The 21,627-nt window shown below is 34.3% G+C and overlaps 1 protein-coding gene across 4 annotated transcripts in view; it reads left to right on the forward strand.

The window, feature by feature from the left end:
• The window catches only part of DENND1B (DENN domain containing 1B), a 390,124-nt gene that overhangs the window by 178,497 nt on the left and 190,000 nt on the right, over nt 1-21,627 (forward strand). For all 4 annotated transcript variants that reach the window (XM_027843462.1, XM_027843459.1, XM_027843461.1 and 1 more), the window contains exons 6-7: nt 5,731-5,800; nt 10,279-10,359. In XM_027843462.1, coding sequence (XP_027699263.1) covers nt 5,731-5,800; nt 10,279-10,359 — 151 coding nt within the window. The remainder of the gene's footprint in view (nt 1-5,730; nt 5,801-10,278; nt 10,360-21,627) is intronic.

A 21,627-nucleotide genomic window follows, 5' to 3' on the forward strand; every position in this document is an offset into this window, starting at 1 on the left:
TCCTCACTAATGTTTTGTTTTTGACCACCGCCTCCCTCAGTCCCACTTCCCTTTTATTAGCCCCCCCCCTTTTCTTTCCCCTTTTCCCTTCTACTGCCTATAGGGCATTTTAGATTTCTATACCTAACTGATTATGTTATTCCCTTCTTAAGCCAAATCTGATGAGAGTAAGGTTCAAACAATGCTTACCTTCCTGACTTCTTTACCTTTGCTGTAATAGATTTTTGTGCCTTTTCCTGTAATTTACCCTTGTCTGACTCCTCCTTTCCTTTTTCTCTCAGTACATTTTCTTAGTTAGATCAGATTAATTCACTTACTTGGATTCATTTAACCTACTTGATTCGATTTTTTACATCATCACTTCAAAGTCAATTTATACCCACCCTCTTTAGGTATACCCGTTTTACATGGTGTAATAATAATATAGTTTTCAAGAGTTACAGGTGTCATCTTCCCTTGTAGGAATGTAAAGAGTGTGTCCTTATTAATAACATGTTGTTACTTTCTGTCCCATTTACCTTTTTATGTCTCTCTTGAGTCTTGTATTTGAAGATCAATTTTTCTGTTGAGCTCTGGTCTTTTTATCAGGAAGGTATGAAAGTCCCCTATTTTGTTGAATATCCATCTCCTCCCCTGAAAGATCATGCTTATTTTCACTGAGTAGTTGATCCTTGGTTGTAAACCAAGCTCCTTTGCCTTGCGGAATATCATATTCCATGCCCTACAGTCTTTTAATGTAGAAGCTGCAAGGTCCTGTGTAATCCTGACTGTGGTTCCATGATATTTAAATTGTTTCTTTCTGGCTACTTGCAGTATTTTCTCTTTCACCTGGTAATTTTGGAATTTGGCTACTATATTCCTTGGCATTTTCAATTTAGGATCTCTTTCAGGAGATGATCGGTGGATTCTTTCTATGGCTATTTTACCCTCTGGTTCTAGGACCTCAAGGCAGTTTTCCTTTATGATTTCCTGAAAGATACTGTCCAGGTTCTTTTTTTCTTCGTGATTTTCAGTTAGACCAATAAATTTTAAATTGTCTCTCCTGGATCAATTTTCCAGGTCAGTTGTTTTACCAATGAGATATTTTACATTTTCATCTATTTTTTCATTCTTTTGTTTTTGTTTGACTGAATCTTGCTCTCTCATAGTCATTAGCTTCCATTTGTTCAGTTCTAATTTTTAACAAATTGTTTTCTTCTATTAGATTTTGTACCTCCTTCCCCATTTGGCCAATCGTATTTTTTAGGGACTTGTTTCCTTCAGTGTACTTTTTTTCCATTTGGCCAATCGTATTTTTTAAGGACTTGTTTTCTACAGTTAATTTTTGTCCTTCCTTTTCCAAGCTATTGACTCTCTCTTGCATACCTCTCATTTCTTTTCCCATTTTTTCTTCTACCTTTCTCATTTGACTTTTAAAATCCTTCTTGAGCTCTTCTAAGAAGACTTTTTGGGCTTCAGACCAGTTCATATTCCCTTTTGAGATTCCAGATGTGGGTTTGTTGACAATGTTGTCCTGTTCAGAATTTCTGCCTTGATCTTCACTCTTCCAATAATAAGAATCTATCATATGTTTCTTTTTTGCTCATGGTGTTTGCTTATTTCCTGGCCTTTAAAGAGATTGGGCTCTCCTGCTGGGGAGCAGAGGGCACTGACCCAAGCTTCTTGTGTTGGGAGCCTAGGGCCTGGTTGATGGCTTTGTGTGCTGGGGCCTCCAATGTTGGCAGTTGGAGGCTGTAGGATTCTGGCTGCTTACCTGGTGTTGGGCTCGAAACAATACTGGAACTCTAGGGGTAGGATTGGGTAGTGTGGCTCCTGGAGATTTCCTGCTCATCCAGGCCTTTCCTTCCTTTTGCTTTCTTCAGCTCTTTTCAGGTGTATGTTGTAGGGTGTTTATCTGCCTGGGGCCCCTTGGAGCACTGCTTCCCTTAGTTTTGCTGAGGCACTGGGAGAGCTGGTTCCTGTAGAATGTTGAGGCACCTGGTGGTTTTCTGAGCTGGTTTCCACTGGTTCCCCTGCCCTCAATGAGGCACTCAGGGTGCAGGTGTTTGTTAGTGTTTGTCTGCTCCACCACCTGGGCTTCAGGATCTCCTCCTGGTATGGTGAGGTGGGGCTTTCCACTAGCTTGCTGGGATGCCTCCCATTCTGTACTGCTCCCCTTCCCCCAGGGTAAAAGGGGCCTTTCCAGTTAATCCCTCAAGCTACCTGGGCTACTGGACTCCTGCTCCCCATCTTTCTTCTGGTTCAGTTGTTCCAGGGTTTTTCCTGGGGTGATATTTTCTGGGCTTTCAGGGGTTAATAAAGGAGAGTAAGCCAGTGATTCTTTTAGAAGAGACACCATGTATATAAGTTATTAAATAACTATATGCAAAATATATACGTAATAAATACAAGATAAAATTTGTGGAGTTGGGAGATGGAGTATTATATTCCAGCAAGACTTATTTGACTGTTCTATAGAGTATACTAAGCTTGGGGAAGCAGGCTGAGATTAGGTTGTGAAATACTTTAAAAGTTAACCCAGAAATCTTATATTTTATTCAAATAAAAGCTATTTGCTTGATCATGAACGTGATCATAACCTACACTTAAGAAAACACCTTGGATGATTTGTGGCTAGTGGAATGGACGAGTGAGACTTGAGGAATACTTGAGTGAGCCTATCATAGTGATTTTGGGAAGAGTTATTAAGGGCTTGATGTGAATAGAGAACTGGAGATAGCTGCAAGAGATACTGTGCAGGTAGAAGTGATAGATTTTGACGTCACTATAGCTGTTGGACTTTTTTTTTAAACAAAGGCAAGAAACATTTTAGTAAACTATACTAAAGCCATGTTTTCTGATACTGTTATTGAGTTTAATCTATATAGTATGTATATAGTATAGTATATTAGTATGCTAATAAAATAATATAGTATAGTAGTATATAGATTTTTATGAAAATAATTTAAAATGCTTTATAGTAGTTGCAAGTTTCCTTGTCAAGAAAATGTTATATGTGGGGAATTTGGCTACTTCATTTGGTAAAAATATCAACATTTGGATGATTAAGAAAAAAGTTTTTTAAGTTTTCAAAATGGACAGTAATATTACAAAGGCAATTCTAATGATACTTTGCTGCATTTAAAATCATTTTCTATTTAAGATTCAGCAATAGACTAGATAATGTGGGTTGAAGGAGAATGAGGGGTCAAAGATGATGCTGGGGGTTGCAAACGTAGGTGACTAGAAGGACTCAGCAGAGATCAATAAGTTCAGAATTAGAGTATGTTCAGGGAGTCCAGAGTTCAGTTGAATTCATGTTGAGATTGTGATGCCCTTGGGACTTGTATTTTGAAATAAACAGAAGATAGAAATGCATAACGGTCTCACAAGAGAGAATTGCTATGGATGTAGATCTAGTAGTAATTTGCATAAAGATGATCATTAAACTCATGAGAGCTGATGAAGTCACCAGGTGTAAGAGTATAGAAATATTTAAAGGGGGCTCATGATATAGCTGTGACTTACACCCATAGTTAGGGAGCATGAATCAGACAGGGAAGAGCAGAACCAAGAGAAAGCAGTGTCAGGAAAATGCATGGAATAGAGAAGTCAACAGTGCTAAACATTGCAGAGAGGTCAGGAAGGATTGAGAAGAAAGCCACAGCATTGGCTCTTAAGAGATCATTGGCAACTTTGAAGAGAACTGTTTCAGTTGAACTGTGATTTTGAAGATTATAAATAGTTGAGAAGTTAGTGAGATAAGAGAAAGTGGAAGCAACTGTAAATTACTTTTTCTAGGTGTTTGGATGCAAAAGGGAAGAAAGTGATAGGATAATAGTTCGAGAGGAATGGTAGAGTCTAGTCAGGTGTTTTTCAGGATGTGTGTTGGTAATTAGCAGAGAAGGAACCAGAAAGATATTCAAGATTACAGAGAAGGATTTATTGTGGAATCAGTCTGATAGAGATAATAGGAAGGGTTGGAATAGGTATATATGTGTGTGTATGTATATATGTATATTATATATTATATATAATGTATATATGTGTATATATGTATATGTATGTATATGTATATATGTGTATATATGTGTGTGTATATGTGACATATGTGTGTAGAGAGAGAGAAAGAGAGAGAGAGAGATTAATTATCCTTGCTGAGTAAAAGGGTCACCTTTTTATCAGAGGTTAGAATGAAAGAAATAAACTTGAGGAGTAAATGTAGAAAAGGGCACAATAAGGAGATTATGAGAAATGTGTTTGTTTTCTTAGTAATGTATGAGGTGAGCTTCTCATTTGAGGGAGAGGAGAGAAGGAATGGTATGGGAGTCTTGAGAAGGGAAGAGAAAACCTGAAATTTGCCTCTGGGGAATAGAATAGAGAAACAATTTAGGGAGAAGTTAAAGATTTCTTTACTATAGTGTGTGCCCAGTTGAAGCTAAGTAATATAAATTTGTAATGTACCAGAGTCAATCCATTTGCATGATTTCCTCCAGCTTCATTCCTTCATTCAGTATCAATTAAGTAGGGATAAAGGATGAAAACAGTGTGTGTAATCCTAGGTTGGAATTCATCCTAATCATTTTTTATTAGCTAATTTTTCCTAATAATTTTCTGTAGAAAAAAGTTTTAAAGTTAGATGCATTTGATACGAGAAAGTATCATAAAACAATTTATATTGTGCATTTTCAGTGGAAATAAATGCAGATTGATACTGTTTCCTTAAATTTTATCCCTTTAATCTGTTTTTCATGTTGGTAAGATTCATTTAAGGCAATGCATTTTTAATTAAATAAATATTTTACCATTTTCTTTTATTAAATTTTCTGATGCTGAAATAATGTGATTTTGGAAAGAGTAAGACATTCTTTATTAACTCATTTATATCTACAATACTTTTATTGCCAAATTTGTCATGATAAGCTAAATTCATATTCTATGTTGAGTATTGATAAATTCAAATAAAACATTATTTCACAATTGTAGACTGATTTTGAAATGTTTTAGGATGAATTTATACTAAATATGCTTTTATTTTGTGTGTATAACTTTTATCTTTGTATTGACTCCCTTAAAAGTCTAAAGATAGGTATCTACATAAAAAGAAAACAAAGACGCATTTAATCATATTTGGCCTTGGCTTTGAAGGATATTGACCAAAAATTTGTTATTAATTTTCTGGGTTTTTTGTTTGTTTGTTTGTTTTTTAATATAAAATAGTGCTATACAGAAGCATAGATTAAAATTAATTTCCAGAAAAGTGATTAATGTAAGCATAAATATGTACTGTGATTGTACAGATGATGGATCTAATCCGGATATAACATGCTATATGAAAAATATTATTTGCACAAGCATATTTTGGATTAAAAACAATATGATTTCACTTTGTTAAATCAAGTTATTGCCTATATTATGGTAGTTTGTGTTCATCTTTAAAATTTTTTTGATGAATATCATAGAATACAACTAAGTAATTAAGAAAACTTGGCATGTAATAAAAATATTGAATAAAAATCTAATTAAGATGGTAAATTATGCAACTAATTTGTTGAAACTGATATATTTTAAACAGCTATTAGGAAAAATTATATGCCTAGAACAGAATATTATATTCATTCATTAATTTATCAATGTATTTTTTGAGTCTCGAATAACATCAAATGTTTTAAATAATGTTTGCATTATCTTTTTAATTGCCATATGAATTTTCAGTTCTTTCTATATACATATTTTAAATATTTTTTTCAGCTACCTTCCATGGTTTGAAGTGTACTACAAGCTTTTAAATACTTTGGCAGATTATTTGGCTAAGGAACTGGTAAGCAATCCTTTTTTTGGGGGGGAGTGTTTAAAATAAAGTTTTATGTTCAAAATGATTCAGTAACAGCAGCATTAACTGTTCTATTTGGATGGAGAAAGGAGAAAATTTCTCCTTTTCACTGTCATTTCTAGTAAGTGAGAATTCATAGATAAATTTTATTGGCTCAGGGTTAGTCCATTGCTGCTTTACTTCTTTGTCCCTTAAGATGAAAGCAAACTGCTTGCAGCATTTAATTTAAATAACAAATCAACAAAATTCATATTTTTCTGAGCAGTGCATCATTCTCCAGGATAATGAAGCAATAGATTTACTTGGTCTTTATCTCATTAGTTTTAACATTGCCCGTTGCTTTATATAGTTGTATAAAAAAAAAAGACAGTGACCAGCCAGATCTTTTCAGATTAAAATGCTTGAAGATGATATTTTCTGACATTTGGTAAAATATAAAATTTTTGATGGGATATTCTGACATAGACAAGTTTAACTATTGTGATTAAGTTGCTACATATGCCTGGAGAATAAATAATTAGATGAATTTTCCCAATTAATTTTTTCTTTTTCATAGAAGCACAAAGTGGTTGCTTTTATTTGTTTTGCCTTGTTTAGATTCTTAAACTTCAAATCTTCTGTTCTGAAATGTTGAGCTTTAAACTGTTGTTATTTGAATGGCAGATGATAACTTTTGTATCATCAAACTGACTATCTTTACAGTTTTCCAGTTTTATCAGTGAGAAGTTGGTTTCAAAAGTGTACTATTAACATTTTTCTAGGTTTGTAGCTTTTTTCCAAGTATAGTTTTTTCCCCAACGAATAGTTTTTTCCAGTCTTTATATAAACTTGAACAAACTACCACATCTATCCTAATTTCTTCCCCTCCTTTCCATTCTCATATAATGACAACAATAATAATTATTATTTTGAGTTATCGGAAGTAAATTTCACTAAACTGAAAAAAGATGGCAAGTACTTCTTTTATAGGATTTGATTTTAGATGAAGCTATTGACTGTATCTCTTTTCAAGGGCTTTTGACTCAAAACGAGTGTCTGAAGTTACTTTAAAAATATTGGACAAGTTGGGTGTGGTGGCGACGCATGCTTGAAATCCCAGCTATCAGGGAGGCTAAGGCTAGTAGATTACTCAAGCACTAGTGTTCAGAGCTGCAGTAGGCTTTGTCAATCAGGTGTCCTCACTGTTATGATATCAGTATGGTGAGTATCTGGGGAGGTGACCAGATTGCCGATTGAAGGGTAAACTGATGCACATTGTAAGAAGCAGGTTAGAGCTTCTGTACTCATCAGTACTGATATGGTACCCCCACTCATGAATGAGTCCCTGTACTTCTAGTGAGTTCTGGAAACCCAATCTTAAAAATAAATAAGTAAATAAAATATCTGGCTTATTCCCTGCCCCTGCCACAACATTTTTAAATAATATATAGAATACATCAGTGAGATAAATTATAATAATTATGTTCTAGGACCCCTCTTCTCCCATTTAATAATTTAAGAAATCATACAAATGGTTATGTGCATTTTAGGGGACAAAACTACTTGAGAGATTGATTTACAGAAATCCATAAATATATAAAATAGCTAAACAGGAAAAATCTTTAGATAAGGATATTATGAAAGAATACCCATCTTCTGGCACTAATAATATCCAAGGAGGAAATTCACAGAGTGCATGTTATTGTTGTTGTTCAGTCATGTCTGACTCTTTATGACCCTTCATGATCTTGTCAAAGATACTGAAATAGTTTGCCATTTCCTTCTCCAGTGGATTAAGGCAAATGGAGATTAAGTGACTTGCTCAGGATCACACAGCTAGTGAATATCTGACATCAGATTTGAACTCAGGTCTTTCTGACTCTGGGTCCAGTGCTCTATCCACTGAGTCACCTAGCTGCCTCCAGAGTTTATAACAATAAATAAACCAAAAGTCATCTCTATTTGACTTGTATTTGCTTACTTTTTTTGAAAACAGAATAATAATAATATAATTAAATTAATGTTAAACTTAGTTTGAATCCTCTTATCACAAATTAACTGCAAATATGGATTGTGCTATTTCCAAAGCATGTTGAGTACTCGACCTGAAATTTAAAATTTCCCATAAATAATTACTTGTTGTGTAACTTCCTCACCGATAATTGAGAGATGATGATATTTGGCTCTTTTTATCTAGGATTTAGTGGACATTGTACTGGCTATGTGACGTGCAAAAATCACTTTATCTCTCTCAGGTCTCTGAACAACTCTAAAACTCTTAAGTTGTAGAGAAGTTGCCTACTTACGTTGTTCCAGAGAATTTCCTCACCTGGGAGTTTACCATGCTAGTGAAATCACAAGACTAGTCCCTCTCATCTACCCCTTAGTTGAATTATAGTTTTCAAAATTAAGGTCACAGTTAAATCAAAGAGAAAGGAACAAAATACTTAATAATGACCCCAAATTTACTAGTCAAATGCCTTAAGGTTAAAGTACACACTGGTACAGTATATACAGTACACTGTTAAAAATTTTTCATCTACAAATTTTTATGCTTATGTTCCAAAGTCATTTATGTTCCAAAGAAAATCCTCAGAAACAATATGTCAATAGTTGCAATGAATGTTTTAGGAAACATAGAAGTGGAGCTTAGAATTATATTTCTTTGATTATTTCATAAAATTTATTTTTGTTTACCTACATATAGAATTAGAATTATTCATATAAATTCTGAATGATTTAATTCTATTCCTTATTTCATATTTACAAATTAATAGTTGTCCAAGTATCATATGTCATGCTATGAGGTTGATAAATTCAATCTCTGGAATATTAAAATATTTAGCAAATTTCTATTTAGGTTTGTTGTTGAAGCTATACTTTTTTGTTAAGTTGTTTTTATATCCTCAAATATATCTTATATTTCATGGTTAACAATAATATAAATTGATGTTATCAAGAAAATTGGCCCTTTCTTACCTCTAGGAAAACAATTTTTTAATCATTTAAAAATGAAACAAACACATAATTTTTCAGTGTCAGTGTGTATGCAAACAGTCATATGCACAGTAATAATATTATAATCCATCATGGTGAAAACAAACTTAGCAAGAAAATTATGCAAATCATGCACTGTTTTCTATAATATTCTATAAACTCATTGAATGATTAATCATAAAATGTCTTGGCTGCAAATTAACTTTTTCAGGTGTAATCAGTGTCATAAATTCATAAAAATATATGCTTCTAGAGTCACCCTTTATGACTCAGTTTAGGTAACTGTGGATTGTTAAAGTCAAGAGAAAACACATAATCAGCTATATTCTTAGAAGTGACACAGTGTAGTAGAAACATAGGGCATAGGGAATAGAGTAGAGTTAAGATAAGGATGTGGATTAAAAGTGACAGATAAGTCACTTAACATCACTAAGGAACAATTTTAGGATTTGTAAAATGGGGATAATATCTATTATGCTGCTTCGTAGGTTACAAATGACATAAGTATTATAAAGTTTTTTGCCACCCTAAATTGATATATATTAATAATAATAGAAAGAGTTAACTCATCTATAAAATGTTAAAATAATATTTTCACTACTTAACTCCCAGGTTTTTGAGGAAACTGCTTTGTAAATATAAAGTACTAGAGAAATGTGAGCAATTATTATTATTCTAATTTCTTCAAAAGCTCCTATTGCATTCCCCCAAATGCCTAGTACTCCTCTGCCTTTTTAATTATGTAGTATCTTAGTTAAAGAAAATTTTAAAACAAAGAATAGCAAATTAAAAAAATAAAATAAATATAAAAGTTGTGTACATTTGTTTTGCTTTATACATGTGATATATTTGTATTATATACACATATTATAATCATATGATCTGTATACTTTGTAGTAAACATTCATAGAAAATAAAATATTATATCTTTTGCTTAGTGACTACTACATTTTGGGCTGAATATCAGACAGCAGTAGCCAGTGAAGAAGGAATCCATAGAGTAATTTCTACTTCTTGCACATTTTAGTAGAGTATAGATTTAGGTGTGGCTAATACACTCATCACATTAAAATTCTGCTGTTCTTTTAAAGACTCAGCTTCTTCCTCAGAGAGGAAAATGTGATTTATGAATATAGAACTACCTTTATCTTTTTGGAGTTATCTTCTATCACTGCTGTATGCTTTTCATAGTAAAGAAAATAAACAGATTTTGTCAGAAGAAATGTTATATTAAACAAATATTGCTATTACCATTTCCCAGAGACAAGCATTTCCACAGGTAGAGTTTATATTTATTAGAATTACAATTTTTGTGGTTGTAAGAAAATATGCAGAGAAAATGGACATCAGAAATACATAGGAACTCAATATTTTTATTAAATTATATGTGCTTAAAATTGGTCTTGATAAGTAATTTTGTTTCAAAGGTTCATTAATTTTCAATATGATCAATTTATAAAATGGTCTTATGCCCCCTTTTCCCCCCTCAGGAAAATGATTTGAATGATATGCTAAAATCACTATACAGCCATCCTATACCAAAGGCAAACACTTCAGTCAGTTTGAATGTGGTAAGTATTACCTATATTTTTTTTAATTCTCATAACTGATTTTTAACCTTGTTCCTTCCAAATATTCTTAGGTCTCACTTCTCTTAAGCTAAACCCAGTAGTCACTGTATCCCTCCTTATTTTTTCAGACCATTATCTCCACTAAGAGCTCCTGCCATTGCCTTTAGAATAAAATACAAACTCCTCGGTTTGACATTTAAGAGCCCTTCATAATCTTGTTCCAGGCTCTCTTCCAGACTGATAGCACATTATTTCCTGTCACACTCTCTAAGATGCAGCCAAGTTGGCCAATGTAATGTTTACATGTCATTTCATTACCTGACTCTGTATTTATGCACAGGCTTGTACTTCTTCCCATCCTCCCAGTGCTGGAATTTTTTTCCTTCTCATCTTCACTACCTGGCATCCCCATCTCTTTTCAAAGCTCAGTTCACATTCTCCTTAAGGATTCCCATCTCTGTCCAATACCTATGTACTTATCTTGTATATATTGTTTATTTACTTATTTGTAAAAATATTGTCTCCTGCTAGGTGAATATAAGTTTCTCAAAGGCCAAGGCTCATTTATCTATTTGTATCCCCAACACTTAACACTAGGCCTGGAACACATAGAGTAGGTGCTTCTTAAATGCTTGTTTGATCTATTGGAACCATAGTAGGTTCACATTAAAACTTAAAACAAAAATGTCTATTTTGACACTTTTTCTCCCAAGAAAATCTTGGTGGTGGTCCTAAAGTATTCCTAGATGACAGTGCTAACAATTTTTTCACATCTTTTAACCATCATAATTTGCTATGTGAGTTAATCTGTTTTGGTGGTTGTTAAATCACATTACTGTTATTTTTGAAACATAAATTATCCAGTGGCCATTCTAGAAGCTCCTTTGTGACTCTTTTTTGTAAATTTGCCAGTTAGAATGAGCAAATTTGTGAGATCTGTGAGAACATTTTCCCATCTTGGAAAACTTAGCTTTATTTTAGGTCAGTGCACAGGAAAAATAGCAAAATAAAAATTAAATTTCCTACATTGAAAACAAAGCCTTTAAGTTTCACAAAGTTTGACAAAAATCAAGCTGTATGAAAATAAAGAAGAAGGATGGGAACTGGATCTATCATTTTTATTGTTATAGGAAATTCAGGTAAGGAAATTGTTTCCACCAATTCCGGTGACATCTTCTCCGTAACTTATAGTTTTAGGTAGTTGCCTAGAGCAGGAAGGGTTAAGTAACTTGTTAAGGGTCACACAGACACTAAGTATCAGAGATGGCACTTGAACCTAGGCCTTAGAGAGGTGCAGCATAGTATAATGGATAGAGAGCTAACCTCAAAACCATGAAGATTTGCATTTAAATTCCACCCCTTGCACATAACTGACTCTGATTCTGTGCAAGTCATTGAAGCTGTCAGTGTTTCAGGCAACTCTAAAATAGAGAAAAAATGATAACAGCAATGGAAGCCTGTGGTTGAGAGATTTATCTACTCTAGAAATATTGTGCAAAAACAAAGGAAAAAAAATATAAACATTTATAAAAACATGATTTGCGTTCTTTTCTGGGTTTATAACATAGAAGAGTTAAAAAAAATGAGAAAGGGAAAACATAAAAGATTCAATAAGGTTAACCTGTTTATATTCCTATATGGTAATATAATATTTGTAACTCTTAAGACCACAATGAACTAAAAAACAAAAAAACCACAAAGAACTCAAAGAACAATGGAAAAATCCATGGTGGACACAAGTAGGCTACAGAGATCACAGATCACAGACGCAAAATGCCAAAATCAAACTCACTAGACAACTGGTTAAGAGCTTTATTATTATAAGAGCAATTAGAAGGCATATACATAAACAGAGTGCATATATAAGGTGAATTTGATGGAATGATACCCCCAAAAAAACAAAAGAAGTTTTGCTGGGTAGATGATTCTTGGTTGTAATCCTAACTCCTTTGCCTTTTGGTATATTATTTCCCAAGCTCTCCAGTTCTTTAAAGTGAAAGCTGCTGAATCTTGTGTAATCCTGACTGTAGCTCCATGATACTTGAATTGCTTCTTTCTGGCTGCTTGCCTTATTTTCTTCTTGACCTGGGAGCTCTGGAATTTTGTTATGATGTTCTTGGAAGTTTTCATTTTAGGATCTCTTTCAGGTGGTGATTGATGGATTCTTTCAATTTCTGTTTTTCCCTCTGGTTCTAGTATATCAGAGTAGTTTTCCTTGATAATTTCTTGAAAGATGTTGTCCAGGCTGTTTTTTTTTTTAATTGTGGCTTTCAGGTTGTCCAATAATTCTTAAATTATCTCTCCTGGTTCTTTTTTCTAGGTTAATTCTTTTTCCAAAGAGGAATTTCACATTTTCTTCAATTTTTTTCATTATTTTGGCTTTTTTTTATTAATTTATTTTGATCAGCAATCACTTCCATAAGCTTTTGAGTTTTAAATTTTTCTCCCCCTCCATTCTCACCTCCCTCCCCAAGATGGCACGCAATCTGATATAGGGTATATGTATACATTCCTATTAAGCATATTTTCATATTAGTGAAGTAAGAATTAGAACCAGTAGGATGAACTACCAGGAAGAGGAAACAAAAGACAACAGACGAAAAGAAATAGGAAATAGTATGCTTTGATCTGCATTCAAACTCCATAGTTCTTTCTTCTTTGTGGATAGCATTTTCCATCACGAGGCCTTTGGAGATGTCTTAGATCCTTGTATTACTGAGAAGGGTTAAATTTATCAATATTAGTCATCGCACAATGTGGTTGTTATTGTGCACAATGTTCTCCTGGTTCTGCTCACTTCACTCAGCATCAGACCATACAAGTCTTCCAGGTTTTTCTGAAGTCAGCCTGTTCATCATTTCTTATAGCACAATAGTATTCCATTATATTCATATACCACAACTTATTCAGCCATTCCCCAAATGATGGACATCCTCTCAATTTCCAATTCTTGGCCACCACAAAAAGAGCTGCTATAAATATTTTTGTACATGTGGGTCCTTTCCCCATTTTTATGATCTCTTTGGGGTATAGCCCTAGAAGTGCTATTGCTGGGTCAAAAGGTATGCACATTTTTATAGCCCTTTGGGCATAGTTCCAAATTGCTCTCCAAAATGGTTGAATCATTTCACAACTCCACCAACAATGCATTAGTGTTCCAATTTTCCCATATTTTCTCCAACATTTATCATTTTCCTGTTTTATCATGTTGACCAATCTGATAGGTGTGATTTGGTACCTCAGAGTGATTTTGATTTGTAATTCTCTAATCAATAGTGATTAGAGCATTTTTTCATATGACTATAGATGGCTTTAATTTCTTCATCTGAGAACTACCTGTTCATATCCCTTGACCATTTATCAATTGGGGAATGACTTGCAGTCTTATAAATTTGACTTAATTCTCTATATATTTTAGAAATGAGGCCCTTATCAGAGAAACTGGTCATAAAAATTCTTTCCTAGTTTTCTACTTCCCTCCTAATCTTGGTTGCATTGGCTTTGTTTGTGCAAAAATTTCAATTTGATGTAATCAAAATTATCCATTCTGCATTTTCTAATGTTCTCTATCTCCTGTTTGGTCATGAATTCTTCTGTTCTCCATAAATCTGACAGGTAAACTATTCATTGCTCTCCTGGTTTGCTTATAGTATCAGCCTTTATATCTAAATCATGAACTCATTTTGACTTTGTTTTGGTATATGGTGCGAGATTTTGGTCTGTGCCTAGTTTCTGCCATATTCTTTTCCAGTTTTCCCAGCAGTTTTTGTAGAAGAGTGAGTTCTTATCCCAGAAGCTGGGGTCTTTGGGTTTATTAAATAAGAGATTACTATAGTCATTGACTGCTGTCGCTTGTATACCTAACCTATCCCACTGATCCATCACTCTATTTCTTAGCCAGTACCAAGCAGTTTTGATGATTGCTGCTTTATAATATAATTTAAGATCTGGTGTGGCTAGGCCACCTTCCCCTGCATTTCTTTTCCTTAGTTCCCTTGATATTCTGGACCTTTTGTTATTCCAAATGAATCTTGTTATTATTTTTTTTAGCTCTATAAAATAATTTTTGGTAGTCTGGTATGGCACTGAATAAAATAAATTAGCTTAGGTTGAATTGTCATTTTTGATATATTAACTTGGCCTACCCATGAGCAACTGATGTTTTTCCAATTATTTAGATCTGACTTTATTTGTGTGAAATGTTTTATAATTGTGTTCATATAGTTCCTCAGTTTGTTTTGGTAGGTAGAGTCCTAAATATTTTATAATGTCTACAGTAGCTTTAAATGGAATTTCTCTTTCTGTCTCTTGCTGTTGGGCTTTGTGGTAATATATAGAAATGCCGATGATTTATGTGAGTTTATTTTATAGCCTGCAACCTTGCTAAAGTTGTTCATTATTTCAAGTAGTTTTTTACTTAATTCTGTAGGAATTCTCTAAGTATATCATCATATCATCTGTAAAGAGTGATAGCTTTGTTTCTTCTTTACCTATTCTAATACCTTCCATTTCTTTTTCTTCTCTTATTGCTAACGGTAACGTTTCCCATACAATATTGAAAAACAGTGGTGATAATGGACATCTTTGTTTCACCCCTGATCTTGTTGGAAATGCTTCTAGCTTGTCCCTATTACATATGATGCTTGTTGAAGGTTTTAGGTAGATGCTACTTATTAATTTAAGGAAGACTGCATTTATTCCTATGCTCTCTAGTGTTTTTAGTAGGAATGGGTGTTGTATTTTGTCAAAAGCTTTTTCTGCATTCATTGAGATGACCATGTGGTTTCTGTTAGTTTTGTTGTTGATATGATCAATTATGCTGATAGTTATCCTAATATTGAACCAGCCCTGCATTCCTGGTATAAGTCCTTCCTGGTCACAGTGTATTATTCTTGTGATAAGTTGCTGTAATCTGTTTGCTAATATTTTATTTAAAATTTTTGCATCTATATTTATTAAGGAAATGGGTCTATAATTTTCTTTCTCTGTTTTGACTCTTCCTGGTTTAAGGATCAGCACCATATTTGTATCATAAAAGTAATTTGATAAGACTCCTTCTTCACCTATTTTCCCAAATAGTCTATATAGTATTAGAATTAATTGTTCTTTAAATGTTTGATAGAATTAGCTTGTAAATCAATCTGGCCCTGGATATTTTTTCCTAGTGAGTCCATCAATGGCTTGTTCAATTTCTTTTTCTGAATTCTATTTTCTAGGTTAATTGTTTTTCCAAAGAGAAAGTTCACATTTTCTTCCATTTTTTTTCATTCTTTTGACTTTTCAAAAAAAATTGTTTCTTGATGTCTCATGGAGTCATTAGCTTCTACTTACTCAATTCTAGTTTTTAAGGAATTATTTTCTTCAGTAAACTTTTGTACCTCCTTTTCCATTTGGCTAATTCTATTTTTAAAGTTATTTTCTTCAGTAAATGTTTGTATATTTTCCCCCATTTTTTCTTTCTTTCACCAAGCTGTTGACTGTTTTTTAATGGTTCTCTTTCATTACTCTCATTTCTTTGCCCAGTTTTTCTTCTACTTTTCTAATTTGCTTTTTAAAATTATTTATAAGCTCTTCCAGGAGTTGTTTTTGGGCCTAAGGCCAAATCACATTTTTCTTTGAGGCTTCACATGTAGCCATTTTGACATCTTCTAAGTTTGTGCCTTGATCCTCTTTGTTACTATACTAACTTTCCATAATCAAGTTCTTTTTTGTTTGTTTGTTTGTTTGTTTTTTTCTACCTATTTTGGCTTTTGCTTTTACAATGTACCAACCTTCTTGTACAGGGGCTTCGGGCCTTGCTGCTGGCTTTCCATGGGCCTCAGAGCCTAGTTGTTGATTTGTATTGGAGGGAGGCTATGCTGCTGGCTTCTCTTTGGTGCGGGGTTGGGGGTGGGGAGTCCTTTTGTTGTAGGGTTTTATTTCTGGCCTGAGTGGAGAGGGGACATCTTACTGCTGGGTTGGTGTGGAGGCCCGGCTCTGAAGGTGAGATCTTGTTGCTGGCTGACCCCTGGGGGCAGGACCTTGCTACTGGTCAGAAATGGGGGCTAGACCTACCTAGTGGCCTTTCTGTGGTTGATGTAGCTGGGGTGGTGCTGCCTGTTCTGTAAAGGCTGTTGGCTTAGAGAAGGGTAGAGTCTTGCTGGTAAATTTCCCAGGCTTGGAACTTAGCTACAGGCCTCCTGTTGTGTGGCCTGAGGCTGCTACTCTTGGACCTTGCTCCCTTCCCACCACAGTGAGACAGACCTTTCCTGCTGAGCTAGTAAGCTGCTTCCCTGCTCCAAAATCGGTTCTGAGATGATTTTTTCAAGTTAGATGGAGGGGAATTTGGGAGGATTCCAGGGAGTTCATGCCTCACTCTGCGATCTTGGCACTGGAAGTTGATAGCTATAACTTTTAGAAGTACATAATGATTAATTCAGCAAGTTACTCTTATGACTGCATGTCATATTGCATGGGAAATTTATACATATATATGTGTATAAATTTGATTCCCTTTCCTATTGATGTTGATTTTGCTGAGATTTTGCAGGGTCTTAACAGCTTGTTGCTATCAGTGTAGTGTCATCTGAGAACAGGAGCATTTGAAGAATCCTGACTCCATTAGACATTAGGACTTCTTTACTGACACTAAGCGCAATTAGGTGAACAACTCCTAGTTTTATATTATAGTTAATATCAGCATTCATTGGATCATTGAACAGTTATTTCATATCCTATTTATCTTAAATACTTGAGTGATTTTAGTTTAAACATGAAAGATACTTTGAGAGTCTCTTATATTTGTTGAATTTTTTGTAGAATCAAATACGTTCTTAAATTCACCATGCTATATACTTAATTTCTTCTACATGTATTTATTCGGGTTCAAAAATTCTTACTGATTTCTTCTTAGGGACTTACAGCACTTAACTACTTTTATTATAAATTATATATATTACATTGAATAATGTATTATTCAATATATTATAATCAATATATTACAATGAGTATAGAATCAATCAGTCAACAAGCATTTATTAAGTACTTACTATGTTCCAGGTACTGTGCTAGGAAGTAGAGATAAGATTTTTAAAAATGAAATAATCTTTATTTTCAAGCAGGTTGTATTCTGTCTTAAGAGATAGTGTGTGTGTATATATATATATATGTAAATATATACAAAATAAATTCAGGAATAATTTGAAAAAGTTAGGGAAGGAGGACACTAGTATTTCATGAGATTGGGATAGGCTTTGTTTAGAAGGTGATGCTTGAACTGAGTCTTGAAGAGAGGAGGAAAGATTCCTTTGTAAAGAAGAAGGAGGAATATATTCCACCATGGGAGACATCCAATGCAAAGGAATAGAAATTGAAGATGGAGTTCTGTATGTAAGGAACAGTGAGCAGGTTCACTTTGGCTGGGTCAAGAAGAGGAGTACCATATTTTAATGAATCTGGGAATGTAAATTGAGGCCAATTTGTGAAAGGTTTTCAGTGCTAACAAGAGGAGCTCGCATTTGAACATGGATGCATTAGGTTGTTAATGAAATTTATTGACTAGAAGTGATGTGGTCAGATTTGTATTTAAAGAAAATCACTTTGTTAGCTACATGGGAGAATATATTTGAGAGAGGAGAGATTTGAGACATGAAGTTCTATTTAGAAATCATTACAATAATCCAGACAAAAAGGTAATGAGGGCCTGAACTCATGTCCTGACTTTGTGAATAGAAAAAGCAGGTTGGATGGGAGAGATGTTATGGAGGTAGAATGTAAAAAAATCAGTAACTGATTGGATATGTGGGTTGAGGAGTGAGGTTAATACTATGGTTACATATTTTGGAGATTGGAAGAATATTATTACTTATAACAAAAATAGGGAAATTTGGAAGATGGAGTCAAAATATGACAATTCCACTAGTCTTGCTGATGGGATAGGTCATGAAAAATGTCAGCAAACCTGTTTCTTTTCATGTTTCTTTTTTATCTTCCTGACTTTATAAACGTTCTTAGTATAATCAGGCTTTGATGGATTTCATATGCCTACTATTTTTAAACTATGAACGATCTTTATGTTAACATCAGTTAGGTTGGAAAACAGTAAGTTGTAATTAATATGAGTTTTAATAATAAATTCAATTTAGTGTGAATTATAAAATGATATCAGGTAGCATGTCATGTGAGCCAAATTTCAATTCATGTGACATGTGTGAGCTAATGAAGGGTTTTAATGTGCCACACCATAGCTTGCACTTTATTCACTTTGCATGTAGATGTAATATATTGCTAGGTAGTAAAATACCAATAATTGTATTAATTGTTTTTAAAAGATCCCTTATCAAACTGGACAACATGAATTCTTCACTGCCAGCCCAAAAAAGAAGTGGCCTATTACACAAAAATTTGATGTAATTGAATTACATAAACCTGGTCATAGTATCTCTAAAATAGGATAAGATGTTGGGTTACTTGAAACTATGGCATGGAATATTATCAAATACTCAGGTTAAATAAAAGAAAAATTGCAAACATATATATCAGCTTTTAGTGGTTTACAAACAGCTATGGGGAAGAGAAAGATTATAATGATAGAAATGGAGCATTTTTTACCTGTTTGGATGGAAGACAAAAAATGCAGTTCTTAGCAGAGTAGCTATTTAGACAAAATCTTCAAGTTTATTTAAGGCTGCATAAAGAAACGTAAATGAAGTGGCAAATGAAAAAACCTTTATTGTAAGCAGCTTTTTGATCACTTTACAATTGAGTTCACTTATAAAATGTTAAAATTCCTGGAGAGATAGCTAATTTAGATGAGGACAAACAGCTAAATGCCTTTCTGTTTTGAAGAAAAGAACCAAAGAAGGGACTACAGTGATCAATAAGTTTTTCAAATGTGTATGAAACAAGACTTATTCTGGAAATGAACTCATATTTCTCAGAGAAAGAACTCAACTAGGATTTAAAATTTCTAAGGATCACTAACACTTTTATTGGGAATTAAGGCAGAAGGAGATTTTAAATGAAAATCAATGCTTATTTTTTCATTTATAAATCTTCTAAGCGGCTACAACCATCACTTGCTTCCAATTCTTTGGCAGGCAAATAAGTGAATGAATGACTAAAGGTATCTTTAAAGATTGTTGTCTAGTTATTTTAGCTTATCTGTTTAAAAATATTGCAAAGACAACAATATTGCATATAAAAATTACTGAATTTAGGGAGTAAAAGCAGTGACTTGCTTGAGATCTCCCCCAAACCCCTCCAAATACCTATAAAAATGGCTCTAAACAAATTCTAAAGCAGCAGAACCCACAAAAAGACAGAGTGAAACAGATTTCTAGCCCAAGAGAGCCTATATGGTTGATTAGAAAGGTATATCATGCAGGGTGGGGAGAGGAGCCCAGTTTGGCATGGATGCGCAGGCCACAGCAAACCTGGAGCAGGCCTCAGAGTACTGACTCGCGGGCAGTTGTGGTGGTTTCCAGACTTCTCAACCCATGAATGCCAAAGACAACTTAGAAGGTCAGTGGGAAAAGTCTGTGTCTGTGGTGAGAGAGAGAAGCACCGGTGGTGTCAGCTCCAGTCCTGCTTCTGGAGCTTCTGGCCCACAGACTGAGGGGGAATCTAGTGGCTGATCAGAGTGGGATTGTAGGGATCTCTGTGCTGGTGCAGGATTCTCTTGCTTTCCCTGTACTTGGATCTGGGTCACAGTTCTGGGTGGCAGTCCTGGGGCGAGAAGGAGCACTGGCATGGTGGAGCTCCTAGTAGTGGTGGAGAGGAAATCTTCCTCCACAGTTCTAACACAGAAAAGAGTACTTGTGGTCACTCATAGACCAGAGCACTGGCCAGGAAAGGAGTAAACACTTTGCCCTTGATCGTAGCACCTTGGAAGAACTGAAAATGTACAGGTCCCTAGAAGTATCTCTGAAAACAGCTGCACAAAACCCTTAAAAGTTGGGACAGTACATTCTCCACACTGGAAACAGACCCCTACCTTAACAAAGAGTTTATAACTCAAGTAATTGGCTGGGATCATGAGCAAGCAGTGCAAAAAGAGTCAGACTATAGAATCTTACTTTGGTGACAAAGAAGATCAAAACGTACAACCAGAAAAAGATAACAAAGTCAAAGCTCCTACATCCAAAGCCTCGAAGAAAAATATTAATTGGTCCCAGGCCATGGAAGAACTCAAAAAGGATTTTGAGAAGCAAGAGAAGTAGAGGAAAAACTGAGAGTGATGCAAGAAAATCATGAAAAACAAATCAACAGCTTGCTAACTGAGACCCAAAAAAATGCTGAAGAAAATAACACCTTAAAAAATAGCCTAACCCAAATGGCAAAAGAGCTCCAAAAAGCCAATTTTGCTTTTTAGCAAAATTGGCCAAATGGAAAAGGAAGTCCAAAAGCTTATTGAAGAAAACATTTCCTTAATAATTAGAATGGAGCAATTGGAATCTAGTGACTTTATGAGAAATCAAGACACTGTAAAACAAATCCAAAAGAATGAAAAAATAGAAGAGAATGTGAAATATCTCACTGGAAAAACAACTGACCTGGCAAATAGATCCAGGAGAGACAATTTAAAAATTATTAGAGTATCTGAAAGCCATGATCAAAAAAAGAACCTAGACATCATCTTACATGAAATTATCAAGGAAAACTGTCCTGATATTTTAGAACCAGAGGGCAAAATAGAAATTGAAAGAATCCACCAATATCCTCCTGAAAGAGATCCCCAAAGGAAAACTCCTAGGAATGTTGTAGCCAAATTCCAGAGTTCCCAGGTCAAGGAGAAAATATTGAAAGCTGCCAGAAAAAAACGTTTCAAGTATTGTGGAAACACAATCAGGATAACACAAGATTTAGCAGCTTCTACATAAAGGGACTGCAGAGCATGGAATACAATATTCTGCAGGGCAAAGGAGATAGGATTACAAGCAAGAATCACCTACCCAGCAAAACTGAGTATAATCCTTCAGGGTAAAAAAATGGTCATTCAGTGAAATAGGGGACTTTCAAGCATTCTTAATGAAAACACCAGAGCTGAATAGAAAATTTGACTTTCAAATACAACACTCAAGTGAGACATGGAAGAGGTAAACAGGAAAGAGAAATCAAAAGAGACTTATTAAGGTTGAACTGTTTACATTCCTTCATGGAAAGATGATATTTGTAACTCATGAGTCCTTTGTCAGTATTAGGGTAATGGGAGGGAAAACTTATATGTGTTTGTAGATAGATGGATAGATAGATAGATAGATAGATAGATAGATAGATAGATAGATAGAT

This window comes from Vombatus ursinus, unplaced genomic scaffold (genome assembly GCF_900497805.2).
Source record: "Vombatus ursinus unplaced genomic scaffold, bare-nosed wombat genome assembly UNPS02014909.1, whole genome shotgun sequence".
Lineage (NCBI taxonomy): Eukaryota > Metazoa > Chordata > Mammalia > Diprotodontia > Vombatidae > Vombatus > Vombatus ursinus.